The sequence below is a fragment of the Melozone crissalis genome, unplaced genomic scaffold (assembly GCF_028551555.1).
Source record: "Melozone crissalis strain CALT ecotype California unplaced genomic scaffold, PUWL_Pcris_2 ptg000068l_1, whole genome shotgun sequence".
NCBI lineage: Eukaryota > Metazoa > Chordata > Aves > Passeriformes > Passerellidae > Melozone > Melozone crissalis.
Genome location: NW_026535846.1, coordinates 5,610,613 through 5,626,061, shown reverse-complemented (window position 1 = coordinate 5,626,061; position 15,449 = coordinate 5,610,613). Strand labels below are relative to the sequence as shown.

The 15,449-nt window shown below is 40.5% G+C and overlaps 1 protein-coding gene across 1 annotated transcript in view; it reads left to right on the top strand.

Moving 5' to 3' along the window:
- ABCB7 (ATP binding cassette subfamily B member 7) overlaps positions 1 to 15,449 on the top strand; it is a 37,385-nt gene that overhangs the window by 6,127 nt on the left and 15,809 nt on the right. The window contains exons 3-6 of the mRNA XM_054289798.1: positions 1,136 to 1,222; positions 6,277 to 6,396; positions 13,494 to 13,626; positions 14,891 to 15,159. Of these exons, the coding sequence (XP_054145773.1) occupies positions 1,136 to 1,222; positions 6,277 to 6,396; positions 13,494 to 13,626; positions 14,891 to 15,159 (609 nt within the window). The remainder of the gene's footprint in view (positions 1 to 1,135; positions 1,223 to 6,276; positions 6,397 to 13,493; positions 13,627 to 14,890; positions 15,160 to 15,449) is intronic.

The following is a 15,449-nucleotide window of genomic DNA, read 5'->3' as shown; positions in this document are numbered from 1 at the left end:
AACTGAGTTTTCCTTCAATATGTAGGGCTTTATTCTATCAAAATTCTGCTTAGATTGCAGAATATTCTCATCACTGAGTGCCAGGATGTCAGGCTCTTACTCCTGTGAGGTCTGCTTGCCTTAAAACCACTGCAAACACAGGGAAGATGCAATTTTTCCTGTTTGTGGAAGAATTGACACATTTCTGAGTAACACACTTGTTAGAATGAAGCTGAGAAATGTGTTTGTCTTGCTTTTTTTTTGTTTTTAATTATGAAGTAATAACCACTCACAGCTGACTTAAGTAGCTAAAATCTTTTGAGGGTCATTTTGACTTCAAAGCATGAAATCTACTTAGATTTGGTTTTTTGATGCTTTACTTTAAAATGTGAAAAGTGACATTTTGATTTGGGAAACCCTGGGGTCTGCTATCAACCAACATCCATAAAATAAGATTGCTAATGAGCTTTTACATAACTTGAACCTAGAAATTGTCAACATGTAGCAAATCTTTTAAACAAAAAGCAGATTCTTTTTTGAAAAGCTTTAACAGGTCCTTTGTTTGTGGCAGGCACTTTGAACTTGGAAAAATGCCTGGTGGTAGTGATTGTTATTTTTTAGTACATCTACATGCATAAATAAATTCAGAAATTTTCTCCAGGGTATCTTGGCCACATGCTAAGAGAAGTGAGCATTTGTTTTTAACAAGCAAGTTCTTTTCCAAACAATGGGATAACATTCCCATTCCCATCCTGGGAGCAAAGACAAGTGGGAAGCAGATTTATCTCATTTTTTGCCCTCAAGTAAAGGTACTCTTACCTTCATGGAGGGAGTATTATTGCTTAAATGTGTTCCACTTTACGTTAATGTGCCTGAGTATGGTTATCCTCCAAAACCTCAAGGTTTTCCTGTGTTCAGTTCATTTTCAAGATTTAAGGATCTGTTGTCTTTCCCTCCTGGCTGCTAGGATTATTATATCCCTTTTTTATTACTGTTTTCTTAAGCAAGGTTTTTAGAGGGAGGTGAGATCTTTTATTAAAACAAGTTTAAACTGTTTGATGATGAGGGAGGTAAAACAAGCCAGTAGTTCTTTCTGCTGCCTTTTATGTGCCTGTTTCCTGAGGTTCTTGCAAATTGACTTTTCATTTTCACACAGATCCTGCCCAGGTGGCAGCTGATGGAGAAGAGGATGTGTTGGCATGGCCATGCTGGTGGAGGGCTTCACACAGATCCAAAGGAAGGGGTAAAACTTGCTCAGTCATTATTGTTTTTTAAATAAAAAATGCTATCAGCTTCCCCAAAAAACCTAAACCTAAAAACTGAAGACCTCAAGCAGCAATTTGTCCAAAATTCTCTTGGCAGATACATAAATATTGTAGTAGATACTGTTAAATTGTCAATGTAGACTTGCTAGCTTTTAAATCACCCAATGTGTGATAATGGTGTTGAAGGGCTTTATTTATTTTATAAAAATACCATTTGACTGTTACACACTCCCTTGGAAGTGCCCTGGATTGAATTCTTTGGATGGAAAATGTTTCCTTGTCATTCACTGGTGTGTTGGTCTGGTTTGTGACTGATACTTGCCTGTGACTTGGCAGACAGGATGGTGCAAATCAGCTCCTGGGTTGTTGCATCGCTTGGTAAAATCACACTTGGAATGGGAGGGGAGAGAAGCAATTAAATTGTGTTTATTTTTACTTGGAATTAATGGTAATACCTCTGGTATATTTTGACTGTGTTTCTATTCAGGAAGCACATTAAAGTAATGATGATGGTGTATGAGGAGAAGCAAGATCTTTTATTAGACCAAATGATTACAATCAGAAAATGAGGCAAACTTTTGGTTAAAACAGGACACTATCAACTGTGTGATTAAAATTGCCAAATCAAAGCTCTTGAGTGTACAAAACTTCCATCTTCTCATTTCCTGGGCACACTTATTTCTGATGCTTTGTGTATTTGCAGAATCATTCTGTGTCAATGGTTATAACTTGTTCAAACTTGGGTGGAATCCTCCCTAAAATTAATGAAGATCTCATTGATGACAAACAATTTTCAGTTTCAGAATCCAGGTCTTCCAACTTGTTCAAACTTGGGTGGAATCTTCTCTAAAATTAAAGAAGATCTCATTGATGACAAAGTTTTCAGTGTCAGAATCCAGGTCTTTCAGGGCTGCTCTGCTGGTTTAACTGTTCTGAGGATGTCTCTCCTACAGCCTCAGTGGTAGAGAAATTGAGGATTTCAATTTAGGATTTTCTTTCAAGTTGTTATCTGAGAGTTGTCCCTTCATTGAATCCAGACCTGTTTGTGCTACAGGCAGAAGTCAGGAGAGGTTTTATATTTTTATGTGTTTTATTGTGAGAGGGGATTTCCTAACCTGAGCTGTAGCCAGCTTGTTTTAGTAAACATCTCTGATCTTTTCTGCATGAGGCACAGGGGAAACAAAATAATTTCCTGTCTCCAGTCACAGGTACCAGGGCTCTGCATGTAATGTTAACTCCAGACTCACTTTTAAACCCTCCTTGCAACGGGTGTAAGAGATTTTCAGAGATTTCCTGGGCAGAACAGACTTCAAACCTGAGTCTCCTTCTCTGTTTGACATATTTAAATTCCAGGGTTTTCTCTGGTCAGAAAGGAAATTGAGGGTTCTGTTCACCACAACACAAATAACCTTAAGGGATGTGGGATGTTCCTTAATGCTAAAACTCACTAGCAATATGTTATCCAAAAATTTTGATGCCAGATGATATTTTTTTCATTTGCTGGCAGTGTAAAATTCCATTGGCATTCTCCCTTCAGCCTCCACTTGCAGCTATTCCTGTGGAAATCAATCTCTTAACTTCTTTATTGCAATAAATGCAGCTAAAACTGTTTAATACAGGCCATGGTCAGTTAAGGCTGTTGTCTAACCAAACAAATACCAGCTGTCCAGGGGAAAGCAGCAAGGACCAGCTGTGGAAAAGGTGAAATGTGTGAGGAGTGGAAAAAACCAGGGTAATGTTGGGTTTGCCAGGAGTTTCTCAGCAAAACTGAAGGGAAGGAGAAGCTCTGCTGCTCCAAGTGCAGCTCCTGTATCTCATGTGTGCTGCACTTGTATTCAGTGGGTACAAATACTGGCACCCCATTTCCTGCATTTTTTCCCCTAGGATTGTACTTTTAGGAGAACTGCAGGTGAGACATCTGTCAGCTCTATTACACCTTTCCTTGTTGCAGATATTTTCTGACACACCAGGCTGTTTATTCTGACTTCAGAAGTGACATTTTAAATTGCCCATTTACAGAACTGAGCCCTAAGGATGAGCACAGAGTGAGGGGCACATTACCTTCACTACTAAAGAAACTTACACTTTTTAAAATTCCAAAATAACTTCTACAGCAGTGGCTGCTGTGCTGAGTGCTGAGATCAGAACTGATCTTTACCAGCTTTGGGGCATTTTTTGGTGCTGGTTGGGAGAATAACCTCATGCAGGGGGAGAAACTTGTGCTGGTACAATGAAAGGGATGATAGAGCTGCCTGAGGGAGCACACAGGGAGCCAGAATTGTGTCTTTCTCTCTTCATCAGCACTGACAGCTTAAATTCCAGTCAAACTACCACTTTCCTGTATCCCTCTTGTGACAGCTCATCATCCTGGCACAGCCTTTATCCACCAAGTGACAGGGTCAGCCCAGTGAGTGCCTTGCAGTGCTCCATAACCATGGAGATGGTGAAGAGGAATTATGGCTTTCTTTTTTTTTCCCCCTCTTTAGGTATTTTAAAAGGTCCAGAACCTGGATGGGATGGGTAGAAGGGGCAGGAAGTTGGTCAGTGGTCATTCTTTTGCAAATAACCTTCACTATTGCACAGAGTGTTTTAAAACCATGCTGCATTCAAGAAGAGGAAGAGGCTTTCCTTCTTTCCTCCTTGCTGTATAATATTTTTCCTTCCATTCCTGTAGAAATAGACCTGTAAAGAAAATGCAAAACATTACTACCATTTAAAAGGAGGTGAAATAAATTCATCTCTTAACCTTTTTATGTACCTCAGAGAATCAAAAAAGGGCCTGAGTCCATTGAACAGATTGCTCATTTGAATTCTTAATGTTGCCACTTGCATATTTAAACAATTTTTTAACTCGTGTTTCTGTACAACAGTAACATTTATTTCATGGTAAACTTTGATGTAATATGTGTGCGTTTTGCACCCTTTGATATTTCTTCTTGTTCCTTTGCAAGGCCTTTGGCAAGTGAGTGGCTGCCTCCTGACTCTTTTCTAAATGGATTTGCTTCTGTCACCCTTCAGAGCCATGAAAAAAGGAAATAGATTCCTTGTTTGCAGCCAATATATTTTGTTCCTTTTAATAGGTTTTCTGTGCAAAGTCTGCCTAGCCAATAGCAACATATAATTAGAACTGCTCTGATTGCACTTTTGTATCTTTTGTGTTAATGTGGTACCAATTTTTTTTAACTTCCTTTTAACCTGTAAGTGGTGATCAAAGATATTTTCCACGTGTTTGAACTGCTTTTTATGCATATCCTTGGCTGAAATGGAAAGATTCATGTATATGCTGCAGCAGATATCTCCATTTTTAAGTGGGTAGGACACAACAGAGGCACTTTTGCATCCTCTCTCCACTGACAAATCTTCCATATAGCCATTTTTTAAAAGTCCTTTGAAATGTGCTTATCCTGTGTAATGTTCCAATACATTTGCAGTGACATTTGATGACAAAATGCCTTGGTTTTGCTTGAAGCTGTGACTAGAAAAACAGATGAATTTCCTGGTGCTTTTAAAAGCTTACCTTTATAGGATTGGCTTCCCTGGTTGCCTCAGCAATTTTACCTTTTAACAGACCTCTCCTTTCTTGCTTATTCACCCCAGACCTTAACAGAGAATTTCTTTTCTAATTTGGTTTATCCTCAAACAGTAAGATTTATTATAATACTCCCCCTTCCTACTGACTTCTGTCACAAGAGTCATCTTTGAAAGGTGTGCACTAACTTTTTGTTTCCCTCTCTCCTCCCCACTACAAAATATTGCCTGAAATGGGGAGATTAGCTGCCCTTGCTGCCCTCCTTTCTCCCTTAGATAACCCTTGTGTCTTTCAAGTTAACCCCAGTGTAGCCAGCCCAGAAAAATGAGTTGTTGATACTTGTGCTCTGTGTTGCTGCACATCCTCTTGTTCTCAATTAGGAAATACGGTTTAGGCTGCAGATAATTTAGCTTGGGAGTTCAGTGTTATTATCAGAAGTGTCAGTGATAAACATCTTTCCATCTGGAAAATAATACAGCAAAAAAAACCCCCAACAAAATAAAAAAATACAGCAACCAAACCCAACACCAGAAAAGTAATCCCAAAGGAAAATTAAACACAAAAAGAAAAAGTAATGTTTTTCAGGCTGTCTTGTTAAATGGATTGCGCTCTTACTTAGAACAAAATTTGAGATTTGGAGGAGAGCCTATTATCAAAAATTCAGTTAAAATTGATAGCATCATTTAAAGGTCAAAACTTGAGACTGTGTCCAGATCTTGTTCTGTTTATTGCAAATACAAGTTTATCTCATGTTGTTTTTGGCACACTTTGTTAGAGAACAAAAACCTGAGCATGAAATGTGTGCAAATTCTCCAACTTCTTATTGTAACTCCAGAAGTTCAAGCTAGGGCCACCTGTAGCAGATATTGCTGAATCCCCTCACAAAAACAAACCTTAAACACTGCTCAGTGATATTGAGCATTGTGCTTATCCTGTGTCATGTTCCAATACATCTGCAGTGACATTTGGTGACAAAATGCCAGCACGTGGCCATGTACATCTTCTGCCTTGTGAAGCCTGATTATCCATGGCAGGGAATGTTCTCCAAACTATTTATGTTTATTGGGGACCTTTCAGACTTCCTTCTTGCCTTAGTTATTGTGCTAATTTGTTAATTTTTTTGCATTTCTCCCCTGCTATTTTAAAACATCTTCCAAAAAAGAAGTAGCAAGCCCTTGACTTTTGTACAGCAGTCTTGAGGAGATAAAAGAGAAGGGTCAGTGAAGTGTTTAAAGATGGGGAATTGTGGCTTTTTCTGTGTTCCAGTTGCAGCCAGCCAGGTGTTCTGGAGAACATGGAGCATTTTAATGGCATGTCATGGACGTGAACATCTCAAGGTGGAAGTTTTTAGGTTTATAGGCAGTGCTGGTCTCAGGCATTGTCCAGTGTCTGTTTCCTATCCAATAAAATACAGAAGTGATCCGACTGTATGAAATTCATTATTTACAGTTGTTTTACTTGCCAAGTGTGTGTGTAAGCAGTGCTCTGTTTGTGCTCCCCCAGCTGAAGGAGATTGATGCCAAGAAGATCATCAGGGCCATGCTGTCCTACGTGTGGCCCCGGGACCGGCCCGACCTGCGCGCCAGGGTCGCCCTTTCCCTGGGCTTCCTGGCCAGTGCCAAGGTAAGAGCAGAAACTCCCACAGCTGCTGCTCATCTGTGCAAGGAATCATTTGCTTTTCTGGTATTTAAAGGCGTTTATGCTATTAGGATGTCTGGGTTTTTCACAGGAATGTATATGAGAAATGATGATTGGATTTTGGAACAGTAATATCCATGTGCATGTTTAGGGAGGTGATGGTGACAACTAGAATTTTTGTTTCTCTTGGTCTCATTAATTTAGCCCATGATTTTCCTTTTTTGGTTAATTATTTACCTCAGAAATTACAAAAAATGGGAGTTAAAGGCTGTTCATCTCTCCTTGTGTGGTGCTGTCAGACAGTGCCCATTCTGAACCCTGAATGTGATCAATGTGGTCGTGCCTATTCACAGGTCTTCCTGTGCTGTGGAAAGGGATTTGAGCTCCACTCTGTTGATATTTCTCTGTGAGATAACAGAGAATTAATTGTTTTGGGGACTTCTCTGGTGTCCTAATATGAGAGAAGCTGTATAACCTTTTGTATTTAACAACCCTGCTTTCATTCAAATGATTTTCATGTAGTCTTTGATTATGAAATGGAAGATTGCTCTTACTTTTATTTCATTATGTGAAAGGATCTATGTTCTTACCTGCAATAACATTAGTGTTTGTTTGTTCTTTTAAAGGATTTGGAATGCAAAAGTGTTCTGCAGATTGAAAGGGGATATAATTCAAATTCTATGCAAACCTTGTAGAAATAGTTCAGAAGAGCAAATGTTAGCTTCCTTTTGCTTTAAATAAAAAAAAAAGAAATATTTGATTGCAAAACACTGGGAGGAAGTTTTGTGAATTCCATTGAGACATACAGCTCAGCTGGGTTGCTTTTAAGTACAGCAATTTTAACCAAACATAAAGCTAATATTAGCACTCAGCACCATTGCCATGTTATGAAAAGAGAGAAGAGACAAATTTCAGCTCTGTAGGTGTTAAAAGAGGAGTGCTTGGGAGAGAAATGTGCTCATTTCTGTGAGCTGGAGCTGATCTACAGTGCTTTCTCAAGGGGTTTTTATCTCTCAGGTACTTGTGGGTACTGTCTCCAGTAGATACTTGGGTTGTGCTGCAGTTCAGGATGTTGCTGATAATGCAGGTGATGACATGCAGAATATGGCTGGACTGTGCAAGTGAGCTTCCCCCTTTGGGCAAAACACACAGCAATGCTTTCCACTGCATTTTAAAACTCTCCTCAAAATGCAGATCCCTTGAGGTTTTGTGATGTGGATCTGCCAGGTGGAAATGAAAATTATTCTCAGTCACTTCCTTTTCAAAGACTTTTATTAGTAATGTTAATAATAATCTGAAGGCAGTTTTTAAATGTTTGAAGGATTTTTTCCTGTTCTTCTCCCCCCTTCCCTATTCTCTAATTTGTAGTGTTATATGGATATGATGGAGGATGTGAATCCAGCCTCTAATCCTGCATGTGGCAGCACTGTACCTTGCCTTTAAGAAGTCTTGTTAATGTTTCAAGCAGCTTTCTGGGGTGTTAAGAAAACAAAATTGATGACCAGGATACCTAGACTCTTGCAATAGCTCTGTATTTGGTGTAAAAAAGAGCCATTATATTTCTACTGGGAGAGAGAGATGTTCCCTCATCAGAAAATCATTTAACTCTTTGGGGAAGTAACTGGGGTTTGGATCTCAAGTGTTCTCTTAAGTTTCCCACTTTATATTTGTACAAGGCAGCCCAGAAGCCCTGATGTCCAGAGCAGAGTCTCAGAAGAAAAGCAGAAAACCTGGTGAGCTTTGCCCAGGTTTTAGGAGATGCTTGTTAAAGCAGAAATGTTTTGTGAGAATGTTTGTTTGGGCAAACAAGGATTTCATTGGGAAAACACACAGCAAACTCTCTATGGAAAATAAATATCATAACTGGCAGGGGTGAAAATTTTATGGATGTCTTCTAGCTGTTCTTTGTTTTGTTCTGTCATTACAAAGCTGTGCTGGATAATTGCAAATTAAGGAGTTCTCATCTTAGGAGCTGTGCTCACTCTTCCTTTGTGAGAAGAACTTTTCTTGAATTGCTTCATACTTTACACATTCTGTGTGTGTGTGTCAGTGTGACACAAGTGATGTGCAATAGTTTATTCCAGAGCTGTGGTGAGTCTGTCACATCTTTGAGCCCTGAACATCTGCTGCCCTTGCAGAGCACACAAAGGGTCACTTTGTCCTGGAGAAAATGCAGCACAAAGTGGTTTACCTGTGTCTTTCCTGCACCATGTGCAATTGTGTGTGCTTTCCTCATTATCCCACTTGGGAGCCCTTTGTTCTGAGGTTGATTACAATGCACTCCACAGACCACACAAGCTGTTTGGTAAAGTTTTTCTGCTGTATCATTGTGTCAGCACAGGAACACCAGCATGTTTTTCTCCTCACTGCAGTCCTGATTTCTTTGTTCACTATGGGACAAAGTGAATTCTGTGTCTGAAGGATTTACATCCTTATTGTGGATTTTGTCTAAAGGCCCCTCGTTCTGAGGGGTTTGCATGGAGAACTGGATGGTCATGATGGCTGCTGCAAGTCACCTTCCCCCAAAAGAAACACTTCTGTCAACCCTGTGCCCAATTCCTTCTGAGTTTGACAAAAGATTTTCAGTTTTATGAATTTACAGCAATAGATTTCCAGTTTAAGTACAGTGCTTGTAAGGTGGCTTCAGTTTTATTCTGTGAAAACTCCAAGGAATCACAGAGGACAGGTAGGTTATGAAATTCTCAGCTATGGGGAAAAAATGTAAGGAATATACCCCCAATTTAATTTGGTTACTTACTCACAAAACAGCTGCAGTTCATTTCTCCTTGTGCTGCTGCTTGAGAAATAATTTGTCTCTTTAAATCTTCCAGTTCAGTAAAATTCACTTTCAAAACAAAAGCCAGTTTGTGTGCAGTTACTGAAGAGCCTGCAGTTACAATCTGTCTTAACTCCTTTTGTGGGGCCCAGTTGCCTGTCATTGAACAAATTATTGTGATTTTTGGTTCCTTTTTGTCTCCACATAACTGCCAGTGGTATTGTGAGCCTTCAAAGCAAGCTGTTAGGATGGCTTTTTATGACAGGATGGAGTCTGCTCCAGGGCTAGTGAGGTCTTTTCTTCCTTGCAAGATGTGTTGTATTATTATGACACACTTGAAATTTTTACCTTAAATATTTATAGCCTATCTGGATGTGTGTACATGATCTGAAGGATGCAAGAGGAAGGCAGGTGAGAGGAGTACACAGGGAAAATCTGTGTTTTCAGACATTGCTCAGCTTCTGCATATCTGCATTTTCTTTTTCTATGTTTTCCCACCTTTTTTTGGCTTCTCTACTGGTGATTGTACAGCAAATGCTTCCTTACTTTTCTGGTTTTTTCCTTTTTTCTTCTGTGGCACAAGGAGAAAAGTGCTGAGGCCTCTGAGGAGCTGGATTAAACACATGAATATGACAAAATCACTTGTCACCTCTGTCAGCCTGCAATGGGTTTTGGCCTCCTGGTCACAGAGCAGGCATGTGTTATTCATGAGCCAAAGAATTCTTTCAGACTCTCTGCATTTCTACTGACTGCTAATTCCATCGGTTTCAGAGCAGGAATGGCTGGCTGAGGAGGCAGGACACAAGGGTTGAATTGCAAATTCTGCCTGCACGCGAAGATAACGATATCCAGCTGATCAGTGAAGCATGTTCCTGTGATCTTGGTGTTTGAGCTCTTTCTGGGGGCTCAGATGGAGTTAGATAATTGCAATAAACCTTTAGAAATTGGTAGCTTTTTGAGGAGTTTCAGGTGAAAAGTATTTAAATTGGTTTGAGTTTTTTCCCCTCCTGGAAAAAGTGTAGTTCAGGTGATCATTACATTTGAAGAAGCCATGAAGGCAGGTGCTTCTTCCCTCTTCTGGAGCACATTTTGGAGCTTCTTTAGCAGTCTTGCCTCCACAAGGGATGGAGATTTCTGTGTGATCTCCACAAATGTGTATGTTTATATTGGTCCAGAGATAAATTCAGTCATCCTCATGCCAACATTTCTCACTGAATTATTGGCAAAGAACAGTTCACTGTGGACCAGTTTTATCTTGTTGGGGCTCAGGCTGTCATTAATTCATCATCTTTATTAAACAAAAAGTGCTGGGAAGAGCAAAATGAAAGATAAGGCTGTTTGCCTTAAATGTAGTGTAGTCCCATGGGGGAATAAAGATGATACTGCACTGTCAGCTTAAAACAGTGCAGTCATTAAAAAAATGTTTAAACTCATTTACTCATGATTCATTCCAGGGCAACCTGCTGTTAAATGTGGGCAATTGAGTTGGGATGATTTCATGGGATGCTGTATTTGCTTTCCAATAAATTCAAGCAAGGATAAGCTATTAATTCAAACCCAGAAATAGAAAATTCACAAATTCATATTGAAAGAGTCTTTTTAATGGGAATTGTTATCAAGCTTTCAGGCATTAGGCAGAGGAGGGAAGCCTGTACAGATAGATTGTGTAAGACAATTGTTTTTCATGGTAGATTTTCATGGTCTACCAAGGTGTGCTTAAAGCTTTTTGTTCTGTGCCAGCAAATACAAAGAGAGAATGTGAATTTTTGCAGAAGGATGAAATTTTGTTTCCATTACTGTGAATGTGATCTCATTGACTTAACAAATTGAGTAGGAAAGGCCTGTTTCTAATAATGGCCTCTCATCTCCTGCTATAAACTTTGTAAGATTAACTTTTTTCTTTTTAAATTACTGGAAAGCAGACTGTCTTGATTGCTAATGAAATGCAATACTGTGCTGCCTTGTTCTTATTGAAGCTTTACCCTCCAGGAGTCAGAACAACTATAACCTGAGACCAGGCTTTAAATTTCATTTAAAACTCTATTGGGAAGAATTATATTGATGTAAAAGAAGACATTTCTACAAAATTGTAGGCTGTTACCAGTTAAATTAATTGTGAGTGGAGAACAGCAGTTTAAAGAATACATCTCTTTTCTTTAAATGGACTTTAAATATATCTGTGGTTCTATTTCAAAACTACCTGTAGTGTAGCACAGTCTAGTGAGGAATAAAATCCCTGCAGAGAGATTTGTGAGAATCTGCAGCAAATGAAGACCATCTGCATGACAATATTCTTATTTTCTCCTGAGAGGTGTCTCCCAGGAAAACCTGCACTTTGTCATGTTGCTTGTCACTGGAACACACATGGCAGTAGATTCATCTTTATCAAGAACAAAATGCCACCCCAGAATGGAGTTTCAGTATCTCTGAAGGCAAAGTGGAGTTGTTTGGTTATAGTGGGGAAGGGATTTGAGATTTCCACAATTCCCATCTGTTAGAGGGGAGCTGTGGCTGAAGGACTCTCAGGCTGCTCTGGACAAGTTCCTGAGGAATGCTTGGTGTAGGACCTGATCCTTCAGCTGTTTCTCTTTTCAGTCACTAACAAACCAGCACTAACCTCACCCAGGTGCCCTCAGATCTCATGTATCTCCTCACAGAGTTACCTAAATTATGCTCTGTTGAGAATTTTGATATTTTTTATAATGTATTTCATAGGGAACACATGGGGGAAGAGGAGAAAATTAATTCCTTCCTCATTTGCATTTAAATCTTTAGCCTAAAACACTCTCTGAAAAAATTAACAGCACAGATTCAAAAAATTAATTTACATTATATTCTTTAAATCTGTAGTTCACAAAAATATTTTCAAAACCCAATTACTCTGCTTGGTGAAGTTTGTACCTTCCACTATTTGCCATAACTTGTAAAACTGGAAATATTGGATCCTGGGACAGTCATTAGAACTTCTGGAACTCTGGTTCCCCACTTGAATTTGGACTGAACTTAAGAATTACTTTATCACTCTTTTGTCTCAAAATCTGGTTTTATCCAGTTTATCTACAGTTTTTTCCCTGGGCTTTCAGCTCTGACAGATGTCCCTAAATACAATTGAGATCTAAGTGGGTATCCAAAACATTTGGTGGAGAGAGCTGAAATATCTGTATCAATCTGGTTTCTGTTTCTTGTTTCTTCTCATGTAAAATTATTTGTCATCTCCTCACAAGTTTTTTCCAAATACTAAAAAAAAGCCCAACCTTAAGCAAACTCAACTTGCTGTTGAGTTTTAAAGTATTTTAACATCTGCTGTGATTGTAAGATTGTAGGTCATAACATACTTGTTCAAACTGCTAAAAAAGTTGTGTCCTTATTTTCAAATCTCAACAGTTAGGAGCAGCTTGAATTAAGAAATTCTATTAATTTTATGAAGTTTGTCTGTAAATTGCCTTTTTTGTTGGTATAAGTGAGCAATGTAACAATGGTGCAATAACAAGGAAATTTTAGATTTTCTGTGTGATTTTCCATTTTTTCTTGTGCTACAGTTGTGCAAATAAAAAACTGCTGAAGTTGATGTGTTTGCATTTCCATCTGCTTGGGGTTTCACATCTAGAGGGGCACACTGGGTGATAGGTGGTGGATGTGACTTTTTGTTTGAAAACTAATATTTGTACAGTAATTTGTAGTGTCTTATAGACTGTACAGAAAATCTTCTGTGCTGCTGTGCCAAACCCCAGGGTTTATAATATTTGGAGTGATGTTGCAAACGAGAAGCATTATTTAAATTTTAGGGGAGTATTAACAGAGACAAAAGAGGGATTGGTTTATTTTCTTTGACTTCCTTGGAGCTTTGGTTGAATCCATGCCAGTGACCCAGTGTTAGCAAAGTGCAGGTGAGTGTTTCCTGTGGAACTGAGCTTCTTCACACTGAATACTGCCAGCACCACAAAGAGCAAACAGCTCCAAATGATGGCACAATTTTGTAGCACCGTGTGTGCCATGCAGTGGCTGCTGCTTGATTCATTTCCTGGGCTTGCCATGCTGTCCTGAGAGCTCAGCTCACTTTCAGGGCCTTTGCAGTGTGGTTTGTTGAGGACAGAAATCCATATTTAAAAAAAGACAGTGAGAGATTCAAAGTAACCCTGCAGTGCCAGCAGCAAGGGTTTAACATCCTGCTTGAAATAAAGAACCAGCTCACCTGCACTGAGTGCTCAAGGACTAAATATCACAGCAGAGCCATTTCAGACAATAATAGTCATGCTGCAGAGATGTTTTAATGCAAATGGTCTAACTGGTGTGCTCCTGCTTTCAGGCCATGAATATTCTGGTTCCCTTCATGTTCAAGTATGCAGTGGACAGCCTGAACGAGCTGTCTGGGAACGTGCTCAACCTCGGCGACGCCCCGAGCACCGCGGCCACCCTGGCGACGGCTGTCCTTGTGGGCTGTGAGTGCATTCCCAGATCCTGCCTGGGAGCTCAGGGGCTGCAGGGAGGGAGGGAGGGGTTCAGCAGAGCTTCCTGCCCGTTGCTGCTGGCCATCACAGCTGCTTGTGAATCACAGAATCACCCAGTGGTTTGGGCTGGAAGGGACCTTAAAGGTCATCTGTGGGCAGGGACACCTCCCACTGCCCCAGGCTGCTCCAAGCCCCAATGTCCAACCTGGCCTTGGGCACTGCCAGGGATCCAGGGGCAGCCCCAGCTGCTCTGGGCACCTGTGCCAGGGCCTGCCCACCCTGCCAGGGAACACTTCCCAATTCCCACTATCCCATCCAGCCCTGCCCTGTGGCACTGGGAGCCGTTCTATGTGTCCAAGGGCGCAAGCTGTGCTCCAAGCCCTATCCAGCCTGGCCTTGGGCACTTCAGGGTTCCAGGGGCAGCCCCAGCTGCTCTGGGCACCCTGAGCCAGGGCCTGCCCACCCTCACAGGGATCAGTTTTTTCCCAATGCCAAGTGTAAACCTACTCCCTTTCAGTTTAAAGCCAAGTTTGGGTAGGAAGGGATTTTAAGATTCCTTGGGCAGGGACACCTCCCACCTTCCCAAGCTGCTCCAAGCTCCAACCAACCTTGGACACTTCAGGGATCCAGGGGCTGCCCCAGCTTCTCTGGGCACCTGTGCCAGGGCCTGCCCACCCTGCCAGGGAACAATTCCCAATTCCCAATATCCCATCCATCCCTGCCCTGTGGCACTGGGAGCCATTCCCTGTGTCCTGTCCCTCCATCCTTGTCCCCAGTCCCTCTGCAGCTCTCCTGGAGCCCCTTCAGGTCCTGGCAGGGCTCTGGGCTCTCCCTGGAGCTTCTCCTGTCCAGGTGAGCACCCCCAGCTCTGCCAGAGCCCCCAGAGCAGAGGGGCTCCAGCCCTCAGAGTGTTGTAACAATTTCATTGTTGCACTGTGTTGATGTCTGTTCCTAATATTCTCTGACCTTGCTTCTGGTATTCCAATTAAAAAATGAAATAATGCTTATAGAAATTATTCTTGATTATAAATCCTGCCCTTTCTTACAACCAGCTATAAAAAGAAACTGATTTAAATGTGTGCACAATGGTTTATAAATGAAAAATTGCATAAAGCTTGGGCCAATTAAGTATAAATTACCTTTGAACTAAAATTGTTGAAAACATATAAAGAATGAGTCTAGTGTAATTTCATGCATGAAGGGAAGTTGAAAATATAATTATTTTCATTTTGTAAACTTTTTCATTCCTTTTTAGATGGTATCTCAAGAGCTGGGGCAGCATTATTTAATGAAGCAAGAAATGCAGTGTTTGGGAAGGTAGCTCAGAATTCAATCAGGAGGATTGCCAAGAATGTTTTCCTGCACCTTCACAACCTGGACCTGGCCTTCCATCTGAGCAGGCAAACAGGAGCTCTGTCAAAAACCATCGACAGAGGCACCAGGGGCATCAGCTTTGTTCTCAGTGCTTTGGTGTTTAACCTGGGCCCCACAATGTTTGAGGTGGCTCTGGTCAGTGGAATTCTGGTAAGTGTGCTTTAGTTGGAATTGTCTCATTTAGGAATAATGCTCTTACCAAATTCTACTAATTATAATAATAATAATTGAATTTACAAGGTGAAAGCAACTACTTCAAAAGAGAGCAACCTATAGTGTTCAAATATCTGTTGTTTTAAGTAAGCTTATTTGAAATGGTTTTCACATTTAAAGCTTCTCTTCAGCCAGTTGCATTGATGTGGACAGTTTTTAATGTTTTTCTTCAGAATTGTTGGAAAAATGAAATCAGAAAAGTAAACTGTGTACACAAGTGTCAAATA